The sequence below is a fragment of the Ipomoea nil genome, unplaced genomic scaffold, assembly GCF_001879475.1.
Source record: "Ipomoea nil cultivar Tokyo-kokei standard unplaced genomic scaffold, Asagao_1.1 scaffold3069, whole genome shotgun sequence".
Taxonomy (NCBI): Eukaryota; Viridiplantae; Streptophyta; class Magnoliopsida; order Solanales; family Convolvulaceae; genus Ipomoea; species Ipomoea nil.
This window is the reverse complement of record NW_017619497.1, coordinates 620,376-641,163: the sequence shown is the minus strand read 5'-3', so window position 1 is coordinate 641,163 and position 20,788 is coordinate 620,376. Positions and strand designations below refer to the sequence as shown.

The following is a 20,788-nucleotide window of genomic DNA, read 5'->3' as shown; positions in this document are numbered from 1 at the left end:
TGAACCAAACAAGGTAATATTATATTACACCATCCAAACCAAACACAGAATGTAATCTTACATTCCCAAAATCTCACATTACCTTCCAGGAGGTAATCCTATTACCTGGGGTAATCCAAGATTCCGTGAACCAAACGCCCCCTAGGTGTGTGGTTTGTGTTCTTAAGGTGCGTGATTTGTGTACCTAAGGTGCGTCAGCCTAAAGCTTTAGGTGCGTGGTTTTTGTGTACTTAAGGTGCGTCATTTTAATCCTTAAGGTGCATCAACTGCATGGGAAGCTATACCCGCACCTGATCGGGGGCCTAGCTAATCTCTCCATGTGTTCATAGATTCTTGACTTTACCGGGCCCACCGCCACTAAATTGGGTTGACGATTATGCTCAAGTCTCCAAGTACTACAGGTCGAATGCTCGTCTCGATCTAATATGACCGGGGCGGCACAACGAGTACTACGCTCCATTTGCCAGTGAAAAGGACACTCGGTCAGGAATTTAGGTTGGGCAAAAGTGCAGCCTGTTCGGTCATGCTTGGGTCTAGCTCTACCTGGTAAGTGGACCCGGTACCAACCAGGTATATGCTATGGGTACAGACGGGGATAATCACTATTAATATCGATATTGACATTAATGATGAGGATTATGTTGTTTTATTGATTGTCTCTCTCCCTAAATCTTACAAGCATTTTAAAGAAATTATGTTGTAGGGTAATAGTGATTCTTTACTTTTCACGACGTCAAGTTAAATCCGTTATCCAAAAAAAAAAAAAAAAATTGACTCAAAAATTTATTCTAAGAAGAAAGGTGAAGGTTTGTCTGTTAGAGGACAATTGTCACCTTAAAGGGACAATAAAAATAAAAATAAAAAATTCAAGTCTAGTGGACTAAAGTCTAACAAATCCTGTAAGTACTGCAAGAAGCATATGCATAATGTGTCTTAATGCTTTAAACTAAAGAACAATCAAGAGAGAGAAAAGAAGTTTGTTGAAGCTGGTTTTGTTACAAGTGATTCAGAAGGTGATGTTCTATTATCTGTTAGCTCTAGTGACAAACGGAGCGAAACTGAGGAGATTCTTTATATTCCACATGTGCCCTTATAAAGACTGGTTCATCTCTCTGGAACTAGTTGATGGTAGAGTTGTCTTGACGGGTAATGATACCCAATGCAAGGTAGTGGAATTTGAAGTGTTCATATTAGAACTCATGATAACGTTGTTAGGACTCTTACCAATGTTCGGTATATTCCTAATTTGAAATAGAACCTTATATTCCTTGGGCACCTTGGAATCTCTGGGGTGCAAGTACAAAGCTGAAGGTGGAGTTCTTAAGGTGATTAAAGGTTCTCTTATTCTAATAAAAGCTTATCGTTACAGAAGCGTGCATTTTATGCATGGAAGTACTATTACAAGTTCAGTAGCACTTTCCTCATTGATGTCTGATGCAGATATCATTCAATTATGGCATATGCGTCTAGGGCATATGAGTGATAAGGACATGCACATCCTAAGCAAGAAAGGCCTCCTAGGAAATTCAAGTACAGGTAAATTACAAATTTGTGAGCATTATGTTTTTGGGAAACAAAAGAGAGTTAGTTTCTCTAATGCTACACATCGTACCAAAAATGTATTGGAATATATACATTCGGATTTATGGGGACTGACTAAAGTCTAGTCTCTAGGAGGTTCAAGGTTGTAGATATTTTTTTATGTCTATCATTGATGATTTTTCTCATAAAGTCTAATTTATTTTCTGAAACAAAAAAAAAAAAAAAAATCAAGCATTTTCTATTTTCAAAAAATTGAAAAATATTTTCAGAACAGACAATGGTCTGGAGTTTTGTGAGTTAGATTTTAATGAGTTCTATGCAACCAATGGAATTGTCACTTTGTCAGGCACAAGTCCTTTCTAGGTAAACACCAACAAAATGGTGTTGCCAAATGTATGAACGTAACTGTTGGAGAGAGCTTGTTATATGCTCTCTAATTATGGATTATTAAAACAACGTGATTTTTCGACTGATGTCGTTTATATTGCATGCTATTTGGTGAATAGATCTTCACATCTATCCCTTGATTTCAAAATTTCGAAGAGGAGATTTGGTTAGGTAATCCTGTTGATTACTCTAACTTAAGACTTTTTGGATGTCCTGCATATGTTCATTCCAGTACGGGTAAATTAAACCCAACAACTATCAAATGCATATTTCTTGGTTATGCCGCAGAGTCAAAAGGGTATCGTCTATGGTATCTTAATTCTCAACAAAATTATTTTTTAGTCAAGATATTACTTTTGATGAAAATGCATTACTTTCTTCTGGAGAAGACTCTTTTATTCTCAGTACAGATGATAAGCAGAGTGCTGGAGAGAAGTTGGAGTTCGAATTGACGCCCATTGATAGTATTGCTACTGTTGATGCTAATACTAAAGATGATGCATTTACTAGTATTGCACTTCTCGTCGAGCCACAACGAGAGTATTCTATTTCTCAATATCGACCTAGGAGGACAAGTAAAAAACATGTGAGGTATGTGTTGATGATGAAGCCCACTTGATTGCTTATGCTCTTTCAGTTGCACATGAGGTTGATGCTGGTTCATCCTGCTATTCTGAGGCTATTTCATGTGCCAACTAGTCGAAGTGATTTTCTTCTTATTGCTAAGTTCAAACAACGTTTGACTTTAATCGTCAATTTTAGTTGTTGATTTTCACAGTGAATTTTATCCAACATTTAAGTGTGGATCAACATCCACATCTCCATGCCGCAACACATTCTTCACCTGTGCTCTCTACATTTGCCGCAACACATTCTTCATCCACGTTCTCCACATTTGCCGCAACATTCAGTCATCTTGGGTGTTAAATAGTGTATATTTTAACTTCTCTATAATTCTCAATTTTCAATTATTCAGTTCCGCATTATCCGCTATATTCCTAACATAAAATGTGATCGTTGGGAGGGGGGGGGGGGGGGGAGGGGGGGGACCGCTCATCATTAAAATAATGTTGCCCACGTGTGCAAGATTAACATACACGCTTTAATGATTCTTAAGCGTTAGATGTTTTGGTGAAGTATGAGGGATAATCGTTAACAAATCACCTATGTAGGAAAGAAAGTGAGTACTTCAAAGGATAATAGATTTGGATTCAATTCTTTAGAAACTCTTACAAAACAAGATATGGTGTTCAATGGCTAAAATGGATACACCCATGAGAATTGAACAAAGGTTGAAGGATTTTTGTATAAGATATATGATATATCATAGTTTACACAAGTGGTAAATAGCTCAAAGATACCGCTTTTACTGTACACCTACACACTATTTCTCAAGGACAACAACTTTATAATTCACTTTTTGCACATCAATAATTCCACAAAACTCATACATATTATTTAAGTTTTAGGTAGCATATCTAACAAAAATCAATCATTTACTATATTAATTTTTAACATGCATTAAGTAACCTTCTGTACTTCAAATCCCAACCATAACAAAATGGAATTCAATAATTATTGACTTGAAATTAGTCTGCTCCTAAGCGTTATTCAATTTTAGCCTTTTAGGACAAAATTGGATATGGACAAGTGTTATACCTAATCATAATATGATAGTAGCATACTAGCATGTAGTCACATTTGCTTTTTATTAATTCGGAGTTGAGCTACTATCAAATAATATTTTAGATAAACTGACATATTTATTTATTCACAAAGTATATATTTAAAATTAAGAAAATCAAACTCTTAATTCTAAAATCAATACCTTCTTATTAACATACTAGGACTTTATGTCAAATTTGCACATTTTTTTTTTATCAACTCCTAAAGATACACTAAAGTGGCCAGATGACCTCTCATGCATCTAGATCACACCCTTAATTCTGTATCCAAAGTGGTTTAATTTTGTATCGAGTTAATAACTAAAATCGTTATGTCATAATTCAAAAATTAATCATTAGCTATCAATTTTTCTCAAATTAAGGCTTCAATTATTCAAATTTTATTCAATAAGATTTGACAATTACTTTATTGCGTAATAATTGAATAGTTAATGAACGAGTTAATACCCAAAATCGTCCTCGACTATAGTGGTTTTTTTCAATTTCGTCCTAAACGACTTTGGTGACCTAATATCGTCCCAGACTTTTGTGTTTCGCTCAATTTAGTCCTCCATTTGTTATTTCGTCAAATTGGTGTTAAATAAAGGGACAATTCAGTAATGTCAATATTGATCTCTCTTTACTTTCAACTTGTGAAGTGCGAAATTCTTCTTTCTTGTACGAATTACACCAGAATTACTCCCGTACCTGCAAATCAAATTTTATATTCGCAGTTTTAGGAGTAATTCTGGGAGTAATTCGTAAAAAAAAAAAAGGATTTCACAGTTCACATGTCTATGAGTAAAGAGATGCCAATATTAAAATTACTGAGTTGTCTATTTATTTAACACCAAATGGACAGAATAACAAATGAGGGACTAAATTGAGCAAAAACACAAAAGTTTGGGACTAAATTGAGCGAAACACAAAAGTCTGGGACGATATTAGGTCACCAAAGTCGTTTAGGACGAAATTGAGAAAAACCAGTATAGTCGAGGACGATTTTTGGGTATTAACTCGTTAATGAACTTATTAAGTAAGAATTAGATTGTTGATAACTTAGTTTGATAAAATTGATAGTTAATTTGTGAATTATGTGATAGTGAGGATTTTGATTATTAACTCTTTTGTATATATTAATATGGAAAAAGGGTCAAATAAGCCCCTAAACATTACTCAAGAAGTCAATTAGGTCCTCTAACTTTCAAAAGTTGCAATTAACCCCACGAACATGTCATTTTGGAGCAATAAGACCCACAAACCTATTGGTGACCTGATATTACAGGTCACTTAGGATTCCGGCCAACTCCGGCAAACCTCCGACGATTGTACGATAATTTCCGGCAACAATGTCAAATACTGACAACCGTGAAAATGGTCGCCGGTCTCGTTTGGACTTTGGACTACGGTCGCCTGTCCGACGAAGGGAAATATTTTTGTTTTTATTTCTCCTCGGATCATTACTGCATTTGTTCTTCTTTATGGGATCCCCTGCTTTCTTGGAACTTATTTGCGCGTATGTTATTCCAGCTTCATCGGCCACCATGAAACAAAAACGCAAGCTAGATTTCCAAGGTGGGTTCTTCTGTTTCTTTGATGGTATCTGTAGTGTATACCAATGGTTGTATAAAGATGGGTTCTTGCCATTTATTGCAGTTTTCTTCTTGGACCAAAGCAGTGGCCAAGTCTCAGCATTTTTTGGGGGATTAAATATACATAGTGTTATTTATTTTTTTTGGGTGAATCTTTGATTTCTGAGAATTTGTATTTGTTAAAATTTTGTCAGGTGGGATGAACAGAGCTGAACGGAGAAGGAAGAGTTGCGTCGTCGTGCCGGAGGAGTTATCAGGTGAGTTTCTTGGCGGTTGTTTAGAACTTTCTTCATACGATAGATAGGTTCATTATGCAATTGCGAAGATAAGAGAATCAGAAAGTTTTGTGGTCCCTTTTCACGGTCGTCCGCATTTGACATTGTTGTCGGAAATTATCGTACGATCGTCGGAGGTTTGCCCGAGTTGGCCGAAATCCTAAGTGACCTGTAATATCAGGTCATCAATAGGTTTGTGGGTCTTATTGCTCCAAAATGATATGTTCGTGGGGTTAATTGCAACTTTTGAAAGTTGGAGGGCTTAATTGACTTCTTGAGTAATGTTTAGGGACTTATTTGACCCTTTTCCCTACTAATATCAATTTGTGAATTATGTCATAGTGAGGATTTTGATTATTAACTCTTTTGTATATATTAATTGTGATCTTAACTTGTACATATTTCTTTAATGTTATTGACTCTATTACATTGTAGTATCTGTTCATATATATTTTCTCAACCTATTGAAACACAAAGAGTCAATGCCCCCGTACTAGAGTTCAAATCTGAGATCTCTCATTTAAGGGGTCACAAGGCTTTTGGCAACTTTTACACCTTTTAGGTGGTAGGATTATATTACAAAAATACATTAATATTGTGTAATTGAAAATGGTACATATACCAATTTGGCTTCTATATTATTATTATTATCATATAAATTTAATTATTTTTTGGTGACATCACTATAATATGATAATATAGTTATACTAACACAACCCATATAAATAGAAACAACTTAATTTTGGGGTAAGAAACAACTTAATTTCGACAAAACTTTAAACTAAAAAATAAAACCTTATAAGTAAAATAATAATCATTTACAAAAACAACCACCTCCACAATTTAGAGCAATGCTATAACTATTCTTACTATTTATTTTATATTTTACTTCTTACTAATGTGTCCCCTAATTCATTTTAAAAGAGTTTTATTATACGTACTCCTAAATTTGACTCTTTTACTTATACTCTATGAAGTAACAAACAAGGATTGATTATTTTCATCATGTGGATCCACATAAAAGTGTCTACATGCATCAAGAACATGTATAAAGGAATACAAATTGAGAGTATAAAATGAAAGTACACAAAGTATTTTCCTTTTAAAAAATCACACTTTTTGCTCCCTAATACTTTGTTTATGTGTATGGTCTAATTAATAAGGTCAAATGATTCATAAATTAATTTTTTGTAATATTATTATTATTATTATTATTATTATTATTATTATTATTATTATTATTATTATTGTGTGTATCTATACTTTTTTGTTAATTTAATTAATAATTTTTATATGCAATTATGCATTATAAATATATGCTATAATAATAATTATTATTATCATTATATTATTATTATTATTATTATTATTATTATTATTATTATTATTATTATTATTATGTACCTTATTGATTATTTTTATTCTTATTACTCCCTCCGTCCTATTTTGTTTGTCTGGTTCAATTGACGAGACTTGACAAGTTATGTTTAATTCAATATTTCATATTAAGTTTAGTATTAGTATATAAAATTTGTATATTTAGAAACTACAATAAAAGTATTATTAAAAAAAATTACTAAAGAAAATAAAGAACAAAGAAAGAATTAGTTTGAACAATAAATAATAAATATGACAGACAAAATGAGAAATGATAGAATTGGTTTGACCAAGTACCCCACACAACTGACATTTACGCTGCCAGTTACTATTCATGCCGCCACCGCGATTCCGGCCACCGCCACCACCACGCGACTGACTGGTCAGACCGTTGTTCTGGCCGGAGATGCGACCACCACCTCCACACAATTGGCTGCCCTGACTGCGTTGTTGTCCGCCCTGCTGCGCCATAAAAGCAGTCGACAAACCACCACCTGCTCCGCCGCCCGAAAGGAACTCCTCCGCACCTATGAGGTTAGCAAGCTCCTGGAGCGTCACCGACTGTCCATGTACATTAAGGGAGGATGCCAGAGAGCGAAATTTCGACCGTAAACCCTTGAGAACGTAGAGGTTCTACTCCTCAAGGGTAATCGACAGGTTGGCGAGGGTGAGGTATTCCACCAAGACTCGAGCGGACCGAACTGTCTCCTTGGTGAAGAGACTGTAGCTGCCCTAGGAGATTCAAGGACTGAGACCGAGACCTAGACGACGAAGCCAACGCATTGACGACCGCCTCCCAAACAAACCGGTTGGTGTGGTGTCCGATGGCCAGCGGCATCACCTCGTCGGACAGCGAGGACATGACCATGGACAAGAGAACCTGATCTTGCCGAACCCAGGCTCTATGAGCAGGATTAGGCTGTGTCGGCGCACCTTCTTCGACGGGGAGATAATCTAGCGGACACGGGGTCGAATATCAATGAACCCCATCAAATCGTGACCATCAAGAAAAGGAACCACCTGAGCTCTCGAAAACAGGAAGTTCGTGTATGTCAATTTGATATTGATAAAGTTATAAGCGGTGGGCAAGGAATTTACGGTCGATGTGACCGAAGAAATTCCGACATTTGAGACGGTCCGTTCTGAAGAGTCAACATATCCGTCAGGCATAGGGAAGAAACCATAGCTTAACTGATACTGAGAACTAATAGAATTGTATTGAATGAATGTAATTAGAAAGATACAGATCATGGGTACTGATAGTACTAATTTCCCCGTATATAGGGTGTATGTACTTAGATGTATATATATATCACTAGTACAGAATTGCAGATAGGCTACCATTGTAAAAGACAATAGGCAACCATTGTACAATGGTTGCCTATGAGAGGCTCACGTAAAGCCATGGACTTTACGCGACCATTTTGAAATGGTTGCGCATTGTTAGTAATATGCGACCATTCTTGACAATAGATGATTGACCATTCATGATTGACCATTGACGATAATCAACAATGGTGTATGCGTATAAGAATGTATGAACAAAGGAGAAGAGATGTAAGCAAAATAGGCCCTCTTTATTAATTGATCATGTGTTCTTTCTTGTATAGAGAGAAGGAAGAGCATATAATGAAGATTAGAGAGAAAGAGCCCAGAGAAAGCAAAAATGGAATCCCCTAAGCCAAAGGGCTAAAGGCCCTTTTATAGGGTCAATCGAGGTGGCGGATTTGACCCATCTCGAGTTTGACTCGTTACTTTTGACCCTGACCCGTAGGTCAAGATTCAAACCGCGAGTCCGACCCGACTGTAAGTGATGGCACGGACTTGGGGTATATAACTTATCAGGTATATATACTAGAAAAATTATAAAGAGAGTAGGATAATGAGTCCTAGACTAACTAAAATACAGTCCTAATAAGATGAAGTGTAAGTTAGAAGATAGAAACTACTCCGTTAAATAAATATATCCATTTAAAGACAGAAGTTTCAATCGTCATTTGGAGAGAAATACGAAGTTCTATCTTTAAATGGATATTTAAAGATAGAACTTCCAATTTTCACCATTAAAGATAGAACTTCCAATTTTCACCATTCTGTGAAATATCACCAGGTTGGTTTCTTCCTCATCTTTTCCTTGTATGTTAATTTATTAATCACAATTCTTAATTAATGTTAATATATATATGAATGAATTTTTAAGTTTCCGCAGATTTTGTTTCTATTCGATATTGATTTTAAAACCGGGCTGCTAATCTGAAGTTAAACCCGTATTAGCTATTGGATGCTAAACTCTTGATCCCTCGTGTTGGGGGTTTTGTATGTAATAATTTTCAGTCACAATTCAGTTTATTGTTCCTTTTTGGCATGGGGTAAGAGCTATAGTATTAGTTTTCTGTTGTTTTCTAATCGGGTGATGAAACTATCGCTATGGATCGTTTGTATTTTGTGATTTTAAAGTGAATTCCATGTGGAAAAAGCTGGTTGTAAATTTTTCTGTCATGATAAATTGAATTGAGCGTTGGATGGTTTAAGGTTTCCATTCTGATCGATTAATGTAGTATTTTTTTCATTTTATTTTTTTATTTTTTCAGTTTATTGGTGTAGGTAACTGGGTGCTAGTTGTGAATGAAACTGAGAACATTGCTACATTGTCATAGGAGTGTAGATTAGTTATGATGATCTGCTAGGGTGTTGAAGATTCATGTGGCTGGCAAATGGAAAAGGTAGGAGTAGATGAAGGTGACCCACAACCACCATTGCCTAGAGTTGATAGATTTGGGTTTTTAAAACAAGATGGTAATTCAAATGGTTTTGCTAGAAGCAAATCAGCCTATGAATATCAGAGGTTAGCAATTGTTTTTTTTTTTTAATTGTGCTTACACATCTCTCTTGTGCATTTTTATGGTTTATATTCTGATGTTTTGCTTCTTTAATGATCTTCAGCTTGCACTTTCTTAGCATGGTTATTAGATGAGTGTAGTGTTTAAAAAGGCAGTGTCTTGCAATCCTAAAAATTGGTCTTTCATTCAAAACTATATTATTAATTCTCATAAATGAAAGATTAAAATACTGTTATTGAAATGAAATGAGAATCCTTTTCAGAGGTCAAGAAAACTTTAGCATAGGGATGATCTTCACTTTGCCCAAAATAATATTTTATACTGCTTTGCATCAATATTCTGCTTGTGTTTATAGAGAGGGATGGTGATCATAGAAAACCATTACTATATTTTAAAGAATTTTATGTTATTATAATCTACAAAATTTTCAGGGACGAAAGAAGGATTAGAAAATGGAGGAAGATGATTGGTGTTGGAGGAAGCGATTGGAAGTATTATGTTCGGAGAAAACCTCATGTAGTTAGAAGGCGAATACGGAAAGGAATTCCTGATTGTTTGAGGGGGCTTGTTTGGCAGCTAATTTCTGGAAGTCGGGATCTTTTGCTGATGAATCCAGGAGTATATGAGGTAGACATTATAAGTTAATTTTAAACTACTTTGTACATAGTTTTGCTTCACTGATGCATTTTCATCCTACCTACATTATGTGATTCAAACAAATAACAATCACAAGATAACAACCTGGTCTTACAAATTAGTCTAATGTAAGAGGGTTACCTTCAAAATTTGTAGAGCTTAGGTTGTATCTAGTCTCTGCCAATCTTGAACAGTAGCTTGATTAATACCAATTCCAAGTCGAACAAGAGAAGCCACACACTAATGTGTATAGAGAATATTCAACACTTAATCTTAGTTTTTAAAGAGGCAAACTTCTCTTGAATTACGTAATAAGGGCTAAATATATAGGTTTAGGCTTTATGTTGTCTATCCCTCTAATTGGCCTAACTAATCAAGACTTAAACCCAATAATTGGACTTTCAGATAACTAAGGCTAGGGTAGGCTTTTAGGGCATTCAAAACCAATAAGTTAAGCTAGGATAGGACACAAAAGGGGCTTGCCTACAAGTGGCCACAACCTAGAGGCCTAAAATACACTCAAATATGTCCCAAAACATAAGAAAAATGTGCTGAAAATTAAAGACACTTCTTCCACTTTCTAGGCCTACAAGTTGGCACAACCTAGGGACCTAAAGTACATCAAAATAAGCTCCAAAGCAAATAAAACAGTGCTGACACTTCTTGGCCTTTAAGATGTAACTTGCATGGGCCACATGGCTATTAATCCTATTATCTCTCTAATTGGTTTTGTAACTAGGCTTGATCCAAATAAGCATCTTCCACTTGCTTTTAAACTTTTAGATTGAGAACTTGGGCTTCCACTCATGGGTTAGGTGTAGGTCCTGAGTGCATCATCTCTTCTCAGCTTAATATACAATGATCAAGGCTTGAATCTTCTTCCTCTAGAGTGTTAGGCCTCACAACCATCTTGCAAGGAACTTGCATGGCTTCTTGAGCTTGAACCATGTTATTGGATCTAGATGATCTTTAATAGGATATTCAGCCTTTAGAATTACATTACTACAATAGAGTACAGATGGAGAGAGCTTGACCTCTTGCAAGTTTAAGGCATATTTTGTGGTGGATATCCATCATTCCATCTATTCATTATAACTGCTGAATATATGTCTTTTGCTACCAGGGTAATGGATATTATTGAACTCATTGTAAATGTTGTCTGGTGCAGCAACTCGTCATATATGAGACATCAGCTTCTGAGCTAGATATTATTCGAGATATTTCTCGCACCTTTCCTTCACATGTATTCTTCCAGCAGAGGCATGGACCTGGTCAGAGGTCTCTTTACAATGTTCTGAAAGCATACTCTGTATATGACAGAGATGTTGGATATGTGCAGGTGCATATCATAATGATTAATAGAATATTAATCTAGTTTGTTGGACTGTATAATATTGGAACCATATCTTAATGCAGGGCATGGGATTTGTGGCGGGCCTCCTGCTTCTTTACATGAGTGAAGAAGATGCATTTTGGTTATTGGTTGCCTTGTTGAAGGGAGCTGTACACTCACCAATGGAAGGAATGTATTTGGTAAGGCCTTTTTGTTGGGTTACTTCACTGTCTTTGAAAAAAAAAAAAAAAAAAAAGACATGAATCACATTTTCTTTGATCAATTGATCAATCTTAGGCTCTTTTAATATGTTCTGTGTTATCATGAAAATTTTGGCATTTTCTCCCCATAGAGGATTTAGTAGTTATTTCCTGTAATTGCTTATTGCATATCTATGCCTGACTTCATTTAATCTGGAGTGTTTTCATACATTTGAAAAATGGTAATAAGTTGTTCGCCATGTGGACTAGGTAGGACTGCCTCTTGTACAGCAATATCTCTTTCAATTTGATCATTTAGTAAAGGATTTGTTGCCTAAGCTTGGAGAGCACTTTTCTCAAGAAATGATCAATCCCAGCATGTATGCAAGCCAGTGGTTCATAACTGTTTTCTCATATTCTTTCCCATTTCACTTGGCTCTTAGAATTTGGGATGTATTTCTCCATGAGGTAAGCTGATTGATTATCATCATCTTTGGTTACCTTGCCTTACTTTGAAATTACTGTAAATCTTACTAATTTCACTTTGACCAGGGTGTTAAAATTGTATTCAAGGTTGGATTGGCTTTATTGAAATATTGCCATGATGATCTGGTGAGTTTTTAATTATTTCAGATTTTTGCATTTTATCTTTTCTTCTCTTTGCATTTTAATAGCTTAAGATGACTTCAATTCTTGTTAACAGGTGAAATTACCTTTTGAGAAACTCATACATGCTTTACGCAACTTCCCTGACGATGCAATGAACCCAGATACCCTATTGCCAATGGCCTATTCATTCAAGGTGTTAATCCCTCTTTCAATAGGGTCTTTCCCTCATTACGGTTTAAATGGACGTAGAGTCATGAATTTCTATTTATTAATTAGGAATGTTGGGAAATTCAATCCACATACCACATAAAAGAGAAAATATTTAGAATTTATTTCACTTTTGGTTCTTCGACTATAGTGGCATTTTTTAATTGGGTGCTAGACTGTTAATTTAATTTTTATTCTAAATTATAATTAATTCCTATGGGAATTGGAGGACTAGTAAAGATAAAATGCCCCCGTCCATTCAGATTTAATGGAAGCAATAGAATGTGACCAGATTTTTTATAATTATGCACTAAATATGAAAAAATTGATAGTCGATCACCTAACCTAGAAATGCCATTATAGTTGAGGGACTAAGATTCTAATATATATATACAGCCTCAATTTAAAATGTATTTTCACTTTTAGTCCATTGTTTATAGTGGCATTTCTACCTATAATGCTTGACTATCAATTTTTTCACACTTAGTATTTGACATTTCAAAATCTATCCAATTTAGTCCTTAAAGAGGAATCTTTGGTATGTCCTTCGGTCTTTTCTGGATAATTATTTCATGAGACATGTTTGATGACCAAAGATTCCACTTGAAGGACTAAATCTGTTAGATTCTCAAAAGCCAAGCACTATAATGTAGAAAAGTTGATAGTTGAGCACAGTAGATGAAAATGTCTCTATAGTCGAGGGATCAAAGTGAAATGAACTCTACAAAATATTGTTGGGACTGCGGCTTGGAGGGCCGAGTGCAGCATCTTGCCATTGAATGGTGGCGTTGTGGCTTACCATGGAGGGATGTGGTTAAATGTTTAATTCACCTACTTATCACCAATTGGTTTTAAGAATGATAGAACAACCAGATAACCAAAGAACTCTGTGGTTAAGCGTGTCTGGGAAGTAAGCATAATGCAGTGTTGAGATCCAACAAATAATTATGAGGAAGAACAATCCTTGTTAGTTGGCTGCTGATTACTTCATTTATGTTTTAACCACCCTCTTCTGCATTCCCTCTTCATCCAGATCTCCAAGCGTTTGAAGGAACTGAAACAACAATATGAAATGCAGCACGCAAAGACCCCTGAAAACCATGCTAAACAGAAAGAGCCATCACCCTGACTTTGATCCGAGAAAGTGCTTGAATAGGGAGTAGAATTGTGCATCTGAATCGATTTCGGTTTTTTGGATGTCCCCAAATGTTTGTCTGCTAATGCTGTGTATACTATCAATTTGGGTGTATTATGTGATTAAAAGAAATTCAGGAAGAGTGGCATGGCTTCTTGTATTTGAAGTGTTGCTGATTGATATGGAGTACAAGGTTTCAAATTTACAGAAGGTAAATTAGCAGAGTGCGTTAACTTCTAGTTTGTAAAAAGAAAGAGTCTAGATGGGTGCTTCGAGTATAGTGTCACTATCACATTTATTAACTTTTAATTTAATTACCTATAGTCCTTCAACTTTAAGTTAACAACTCATGATCTTTCAACTTTTAAATTTCAACCAGTCGTGGTCCTAAACTTTGTCTTACTTGAACTAATAGAAGGTCCATGATTGGTTAAAATTTGAAAGTTGAAAGACTATGGATGATTAACTTGAAAGTTGAAGAACCATTGGTGATTAACTAAACGTGGTGGTGCCACTATATTCGGAGGACCCATCTGGCATTACTCTAAAAAGAAATGTATAAAAAGAAGTAATCATTTTCTGGTGCAAAGTCAGATTGAGATAAGTTTTAACCGTGTTGGCAATTGCAGGGTGCAGATTGGATTCCTTATGGTAACATGGTTTGGAATTTATATCCCTTGTGGGTCAACACCTACAATGTGGCAAACTCTCGATCTTTATTTATTGGGACATATCTTGCAATTTATCTACTCCACAAAGGGGCATTTTAACCTTATATTTTACCATGATTTATGCATTCTCTATACTTTATAGTGATTTATGCCTTTTAAAATTGATCTGTTTTGATATTGAATTATTGTCTAGTCAATTGTGAGGTTCAAATAGGGAGTAGTAATTTAATTTGTATATCTCTTAAAATTGATTGCTTTTGATATTTAATTTACGAAATGTTCATTTTTAAGAATATTATTTAAAAATGAGCTTTTAATATACTCCGTATTAAAAATGAATCTTAATATATTAAAAATGAACATTTATTTGCGATATAAAAGACCTACAAGGACATTCATATTAAAACATGTTTTTAGGAGCGTATATGATTTCAATTTGGATCAAAAACATTGCTCCGACCTGTTGGTTACCAAATAATTCTTTTAGCTTTTTGACCATGTCAAAACACTTAAGTGGCGCAATTGTTAGACGCCCGTATGGTGGTGTGCGCCCCACTGAATTCCGAATTTATGACCTCTCATTTGAAAAGCCACAATTATTCTGCTTGACCACACGGTCTATAATCATTATATTGCATTAAAAACACACAGACACAAAATTATCTTATACTATTGAAGAAATGAGAGACAACTCAGGCAAACAATATTGAGTACCTAATAAAGCAAGTATTTTCTGTACACAACCCTCCTGAAAATATCATCTTCACAAGGCCACCACTTTCATACACCATTCATTTTCCTATCTATCTTTTGCATACAATCAAGAATTTTCCAAAATGGAAGAATATATGAAAACCCTATCTATTTTTTATGGTTTCAACCAATTCAATGTCCTCCCCCCAGCTTTAGGCTGTGTAGATGGCAGATCAAACATTCAGAATGGAACTTGGTTGGCGATCGTGATCTCAAAATGCTTCAATGTGGACATCTTTTCTCACGCTTTAAAGATTCCCTTTGTTGTCCGATGTTGAATCTGGGTTGTCGCTCTTGTCAGTCTCGTAGTTCTCTCGCTGGGGTTCACTCTCGGCTGCACCTGCCTGGATTTTTCGCTGCCTACGGTCCTACAAAAGTTGTAGTGGATGAATTGTTAGGATCAAGCGCTTACCACAGTACGCCAAAAGCTATAGGAAGTGTTTGGTAAATAACTGTTAGCTGATTAGGTTAGTGGGTTTGACTAGCTGATAGCATTAGCTGATTGTAGAAAGATCTTTACTAAATTAGTTGTTAACTGATAGCTGATGACATACAAAATGACTTTCTCAAATAGCTTTTTGAATTTTAGTATTTTAGAGCAATAAGCTGTTAAAAAAACTAATTAATCAAACACTCATATTGGTTGTTTAACCAAGTTAAACAGCTAATAGTGGTAAAACATGCTAAAATTGGCCTTCTTCAGCCTCCGCCCAACAATTCCCTTAGCCATCAATTGTTGGACTTGACCCTTCACCGGCCTCCGCCCAACATAAACCAATAAGAACTTCTATTCCAAGAATCATAAGAATCATAAGTGGAAATGTTTTTTACTTTAAGATGTAATAAAGATCTAGCACAATGAATGCACTCTTAGCATGTGTTAAATAATTAGGAACGCACCTCTCTTGGTATAGGATATTCTTCTGATTCAAGCATACGAACGACTTGGCTCATCTTGGGTCTCTTGTCAGAATCTGGATCAACGCATCTCAAAGCAGTCAAAAGGGCTCGCTTAAAAGCCCTTGTTGATGGCCTTGAACCGATATTTGGGTCAACAACTTCCTCGGAGCGCCTGCTTCCAACCATCATTTTCAGCCAATCAACGAGATTCACCTGGTGTCATTAGAATCTCTACATTTGAGTAATAGAAAAGCCAGAATGCTATGCCATCATTCACTAGAGCTCATTCACAATGTGGCACCAAAAGGGGCTAAGAACCTTGTTAAGAGTCCATATTTGAAAATATAAGAGAGAACATATGGATTTAGAAGGTCACGGGATAGACTAGCTAATTGATTGGATTCAATCTTTTAGGGGGTGTTTGATTCATGGAATCTACCCCAGGTAATAGGATTACCTCCTGGGAGGTAATGTGAGATTTTGGGAATGTAAGATTACCTTGTGTGTTTGGTTTGGATGGTGTAATATAATATTACATTGTTTGGTTCAGGGTTATATTTTAGGTTATATGGATCAATTTACAATAATATGTGTGTGTATTTATTTATATCTATGAATGTATATCAAAGCTTAAATATTTAAAAAACTAAATATATAAATATACACATATGTATATTTGATTATATAAACATATATTATTATTATTATTATTATTATTATTATTATTATTATTATTATTATTATTATTATAAGGATTAGTTAACAAGGGCAAAGTTGGAATAATTCAAGGTAATCTAAGATTACCTAAAAAAAATGGGGGTAATCACATTACCTTGAAACATTACCGCCACATCAGCTTTGAGGTAATATAACATTACCTAGTAATATAACATTACCTGGTAATCTCATAACTTGAACCAAACAAGGTAATATAACATTACCAGAGATGTTCACATCATTAGAACACATATATAATTCAAAGCTATTTAATATAAGAGTTTTGCCTTTTGAATTTTGACGATAACCATGAGTAAAATACTTTTTTGCACACAATAGTCGGAAAGGCTTAATTAGATACCTCTTGAGCAGGACGGCCGTAGTCCACTGGGTCTCTTCCGGTAATAGCTTCTAACAGAACAACTCCAAAGCTGTAAACGTCACTCTTTTCATTCAAGAGCCCCGTATTTGCATATTCAGGAGCCACATATCTGTATAGTATTTGACAGAATATGTTATATGTTGCGCTTAACAAAAGGCACATAACCGAACTCTATAATTCCCGGGACACGACAAATATATAAGACATACAAGTAAAAAACACTCGATCGAGAGTTGATAGTAGAAAGGATGAGAAGGGAAAACTAACCCAAAAGTACCCATGACTCTTGTCGAGATGTGGCTTTTCCCAGCACCCAGCAGCTTAGCAAGACCAAAGTCCGAGACCTTAGCGTTGAACTCGTCGTCTATTAGAATATTGCTTGATTTGATGTCCCGATGAACCACCTTTGGCTCGATGTTCTCGTGCAAGTACGCAAGACTGCAATAAATTAAAGCTTCGTATAAGTTTATGCCTTCGAGTTTGAAGACAGAAGTAGTTGGATGGACTTACGCCTTAGCTGTGCCAAGGAGAACCTTCATCCTCGCTTCCCATGTAAGATATCCGTGTTGCTGCATAGCTCCATGAAGCCATTGCTCTAAGTTTCCATTGTTTACATACTCATAGACCAGAATCCTGAAGGAAATGAGTTCGTAAATATTAATAAGGCTGAACCAAGTGGCTCCTGCACACGCTTACGCCTTACCTTAGCTCTATTTTCAGAGCGATAAAGTTTTAAATATGCTCAATAATAATGACAAAGATAGCCCCTACAACTGCCTGCACGGGCTTAGCTCACTGGTTCAGTAAGTCGTATTTGGGAGAAGAGACCAATGTCCGAAACTCGACAGCAGTGTGGGGGCTATGCCTAAAGTGAGCAGATCCCTTGTGCGCATCGGCATGGCCCTGTCTGCTGAACAGTTACCGTGATTTACATCCTCCCAAATGTTCTGTCAAGCTGGGGATTGGGGATTCAACCTTTTGGGGGAAGAGCCGGGGGTTGGGGATTCAACCTTTTGGGGGAAGATAGCCCCTAGAACAGTGTGGGGATTATGCCCAAAGTGGGCAGATCCCTTGTGCGCATCGGCATGACGTTGTCTACTGAGCTACTGAGTTACCGTGATTTACATCCTCCCAAATGCTCTGTCAAGCCAGGGGTTGGGGAATCAACCTTTTGGGGGAAGATAGCCCCTACAACTATGCAAATCAGTAATCCAATAAGGATGTAAGTGCAGATAAAAAACAAAAATTAGATTGAGATTTTACAAAATTAAAACTTTACTCACGAGAATAAATAGTCATGAGCTAATTTCGAAACCAAGTATGGGGAAGAAAGCAATACCTATGAGTTCCTTCAATGCAGTATCCCAAAAGGCGAACTAAGTGTTTATGTCGCACATGGCCAATGGCTTCGACTTCCACTCTAAATTCTTTCTCTGCCTGGCCTCTGTAGGCAAAGAATATCTACGCTCATATATATGCAAATGCAAGAATAAACAGATCAACAAGAATGCCATTTATTCAAATGAATCGATACATTAACTCACAGGTTGTTGAGGAGCTTCTTGATAGCTACTTCAGCCCCATTGATCAATTGGCCACGATAAACAACAGAATATCCACCCTCACCAAGAACATTCTCCTTTGAAAACCGGTTGGTCGCAAGTTCAAGATCTCTTAACGTAAACCAGTGACCCCAACCCAAGTGAGAAACCTCGGGCAGGCCGGTTAGAGGAGATGGAGCAGCTATCGGATGCGAGGAGTATTTGTGATGAACCGCAAATTTGGCTGAATTCCTTTCTTCTCGTGAATGTGACCCGTGATACTCCTTGTCAACAAGATGAAACGAATCCGATTGACCGTTATTATCGCCATTCTTTGTTTTCCATTCCCCATCAGATTCTTTCTCAGTGGATTTATCTTGAACAGTAGGGAAATTCCCATCTTCATTTTTCGACACTTGATCCACCTGAACCTCCTTAATTTCCTTTGAAACTTTCGGAATTTGACAAAGGGGGAGGCTTTCTTTCGCCCGCATTGATTTCTTCCGCAACGTGAGATAAAAAGTTACTGATAAGAGGATGAATACTATCAAAAAGACAACAATAATCCCAATCAGCTCCCACACCTTGAGCCCAAAAACAGCAGTTTCTTTGGACATACCCTCATTCAGATTAGAACCCATCTTCTTGGATGTCAAAAGACCTATAAAATTAGAGCAAGGAACATTATAAAATTTAAGGAAACACACTGAAATTGGTGGTTCTATTTGGTCAAAAGTTCCTTAAATATAAGGTTGCATAACACCAAAACAAAGATCAAACACTACTATACTAATTCTCTTCTCATCCAACTAATCTGGGTATAAACAGGTTTTATAAATGAGGTAAAGAAAAAAAGTTAATAATCCAAGATATAATGACACCTAGAGAACTCAAAAACAGCACTAGCAACAATGAATGAGCAAATCTAAACAAGATCCATTATTACAGTCATTTCCAATCCCACAAATCTAAACAGTAGTTTTCACTTGACAAGAAAGTGAAAACAAAAATAACAAGAAGCAAAGAATCATGGTCAAACACCTAAGAAAACGGCACATCTTAAATTTGCATATATACATACCTTCCAGAAAGACTCAATCTGCAATCTTTAAACCTCAGATCTCTGAAACTCCACCACCATATCCCTTGCTCAGACAATGAAAGGAAGCCCAATTCAATCACAGATCTCAAACCAAGCAAGCCTAACAAAACCCAATGTCCAAAACACCCAAATAAATGAAATAATCTTGCCTCACAGGAACACCAACTGGTAAAAATCAAGTCTTGATCAAATTCCCAAAGTGGGTTTTTACAGCATTGATCGATTTGACACAAAGCCTGAGCAGAGGTGCATAAAAAGTGGTTCTGACACCACCACCACCTTCTTCACCTTAATGACAGCTGACCCAACAACAAAGGGGCTGCTGTTCTTGCAGGGAGGAGTAAAGATGCATAAAATTGCAAAATGCTAATGATATCAACTGGCTTAGAAATGTTTCGAGAAATGCTACTAGAAGGTAAGGAAGGGTGGAGTTATCAGTGGTAGGTGATGAAAAAAAAAAAAAAAAAGGTTTTCAGAAACAGTATAAGGGAAGTTATGGAAGACAGGAAATGGTCAAGAGGTGCAAGGCAACCCTCTTAGTTGGCACTTGGCACTTTTTAGTTTCATCTGAAGATGACCCATTATCAGAAAAATTTATTGCCTCCAAGCTAACAACATATTTATTTGAAAAAACGACAACTTTCTAGTTTCTAGACAATTTTTTTTTAAAAAATTACATCTTTCTGTAACTGTGTATTGAAAAAACTCAAAAAAGGCAATCAAACAACATGCAATTTACTTCAAGTATTGCTGATGTATTGATGTGTATGTCTTGTACGTATCTGCGCAATAGAATTTTTTTTTTTTTTTTTACCATACCATGTTATAGTCTTGAAAAGGAAATCATGTCATTTTTAACTCCTTTTCTACCCTTCAATTTTTCCACAATTTCTGAGGTGACTTTTCTAATGTATAATTAATTGAG

The 20,788-nt window shown here is 36.0% G+C and overlaps 3 protein-coding genes across 8 annotated transcripts in view; 1 reads left to right on the top strand and 2 right to left on the bottom strand.

Annotated features, from left to right (window-relative positions):
• The window catches only part of LOC109165315 (pleiotropic drug resistance protein 3-like), a 30,568-nt gene extending 19,807 nt beyond the window's left edge, over window positions 1-10,761 (bottom strand). The window contains exon 1 of the mRNA XM_019314021.1: window positions 10,455-10,761. The gene's annotated coding sequence lies outside the window, so the exon portion shown is untranslated. The remainder of the gene's footprint in view (window positions 1-10,454) is intronic.
• On the top strand, window positions 8,829-14,593 carry LOC109165321 (EVI5-like protein). 6 transcript variants are annotated; one of them, XR_002051527.1, is made up of 10 exons: window positions 8,829-8,947; window positions 9,429-9,682; window positions 10,109-10,304; window positions 11,482-11,652; window positions 11,730-11,846; window positions 12,117-12,314; window positions 12,399-12,458; window positions 12,550-12,648; window positions 13,696-14,008; window positions 14,427-14,593. XR_002051527.1 is itself a non-coding variant. In XM_019314032.1 (9 exons), the coding sequence occupies exons 2-9, from the start codon at window positions 9,552-9,554 to the stop codon at window positions 13,789-13,791; spliced, it is 1,068 nt and encodes a 355-aa protein (XP_019169577.1). In that variant the 5' UTR covers window positions 8,829-8,947; window positions 9,503-9,551; the 3' UTR covers window positions 13,792-14,593. The 6 variants fall into 6 exon arrangements, 5 of the variants coding, with proteins under 5 accessions (XP_019169577.1, XP_019169578.1, XP_019169574.1 ...); XM_019314032.1 differs by having other exon boundaries at window positions 9,503-9,682; window positions 13,696-14,593; XM_019314033.1 differs by having other exon boundaries at window positions 9,495-9,682; window positions 13,696-14,593.
• Window positions 14,594-15,120: 527 nt separating this feature from the next.
• On the bottom strand, window positions 15,121-20,458 carry LOC109165317 (probable receptor-like protein kinase At5g18500). Its single transcript, XM_019314025.1, has 8 exons — window positions 19,843-20,458; window positions 18,765-19,422; window positions 18,560-18,664; window positions 17,731-17,853; window positions 17,488-17,658; window positions 17,200-17,329; window positions 16,122-16,334; window positions 15,121-15,589 (listed from the first exon to the last, which is right to left on the bottom strand). Exons 2-8 carry the CDS (start codon window positions 19,400-19,402, stop codon window positions 15,470-15,472), a joined length of 1,500 nt encoding a protein of 499 aa, XP_019169570.1. The 5' UTR covers window positions 19,403-19,422; window positions 19,843-20,458; the 3' UTR covers window positions 15,121-15,469.
• Between the last annotated feature and the right edge of the window lie 330 nt (window positions 20,459-20,788).

Excerpts from the sequence above, each read along its gene's own strand:
- LOC109165321 (XM_019314032.1), top strand. The coding sequence starts at position 9,552 with ATGGAAAAGGTAGGAGTAGATGAAGGTGACCCACAACCACCATTGCCT. Across the intron at positions 11,847-12,116 it reads CAATGGAAGGAATGTATTTG|GTAGGACTGCCTCTTGTACA; the intron begins GTAAGGCCTTTT and ends CATGTGGACTAG. Across the intron at positions 12,459-12,549 it reads AATATTGCCATGATGATCTG|GTGAAATTACCTTTTGAGAA; the intron begins GTGAGTTTTTAA and ends TCTTGTTAACAG.
- LOC109165317 (XM_019314025.1), bottom strand. The coding sequence starts at position 19,402 with ATGGGTTCTAATCTGAATGAGGGTATGTCCAAAGAAACTGCTGTTTTT. Across the intron at positions 18,665-18,764 it reads AAGAAGCTCCTCAACAACCT|AGGCCAGGCAGAGAAAGAAT; the intron begins GTGAGTTAATGT and ends CTTTGCCTACAG. Across the intron at positions 17,330-17,487 it reads AGAGTCATGGGTACTTTTGG|ATATGTGGCTCCTGAATATG; the intron begins GTTAGTTTTCCC and ends AATACTATACAG.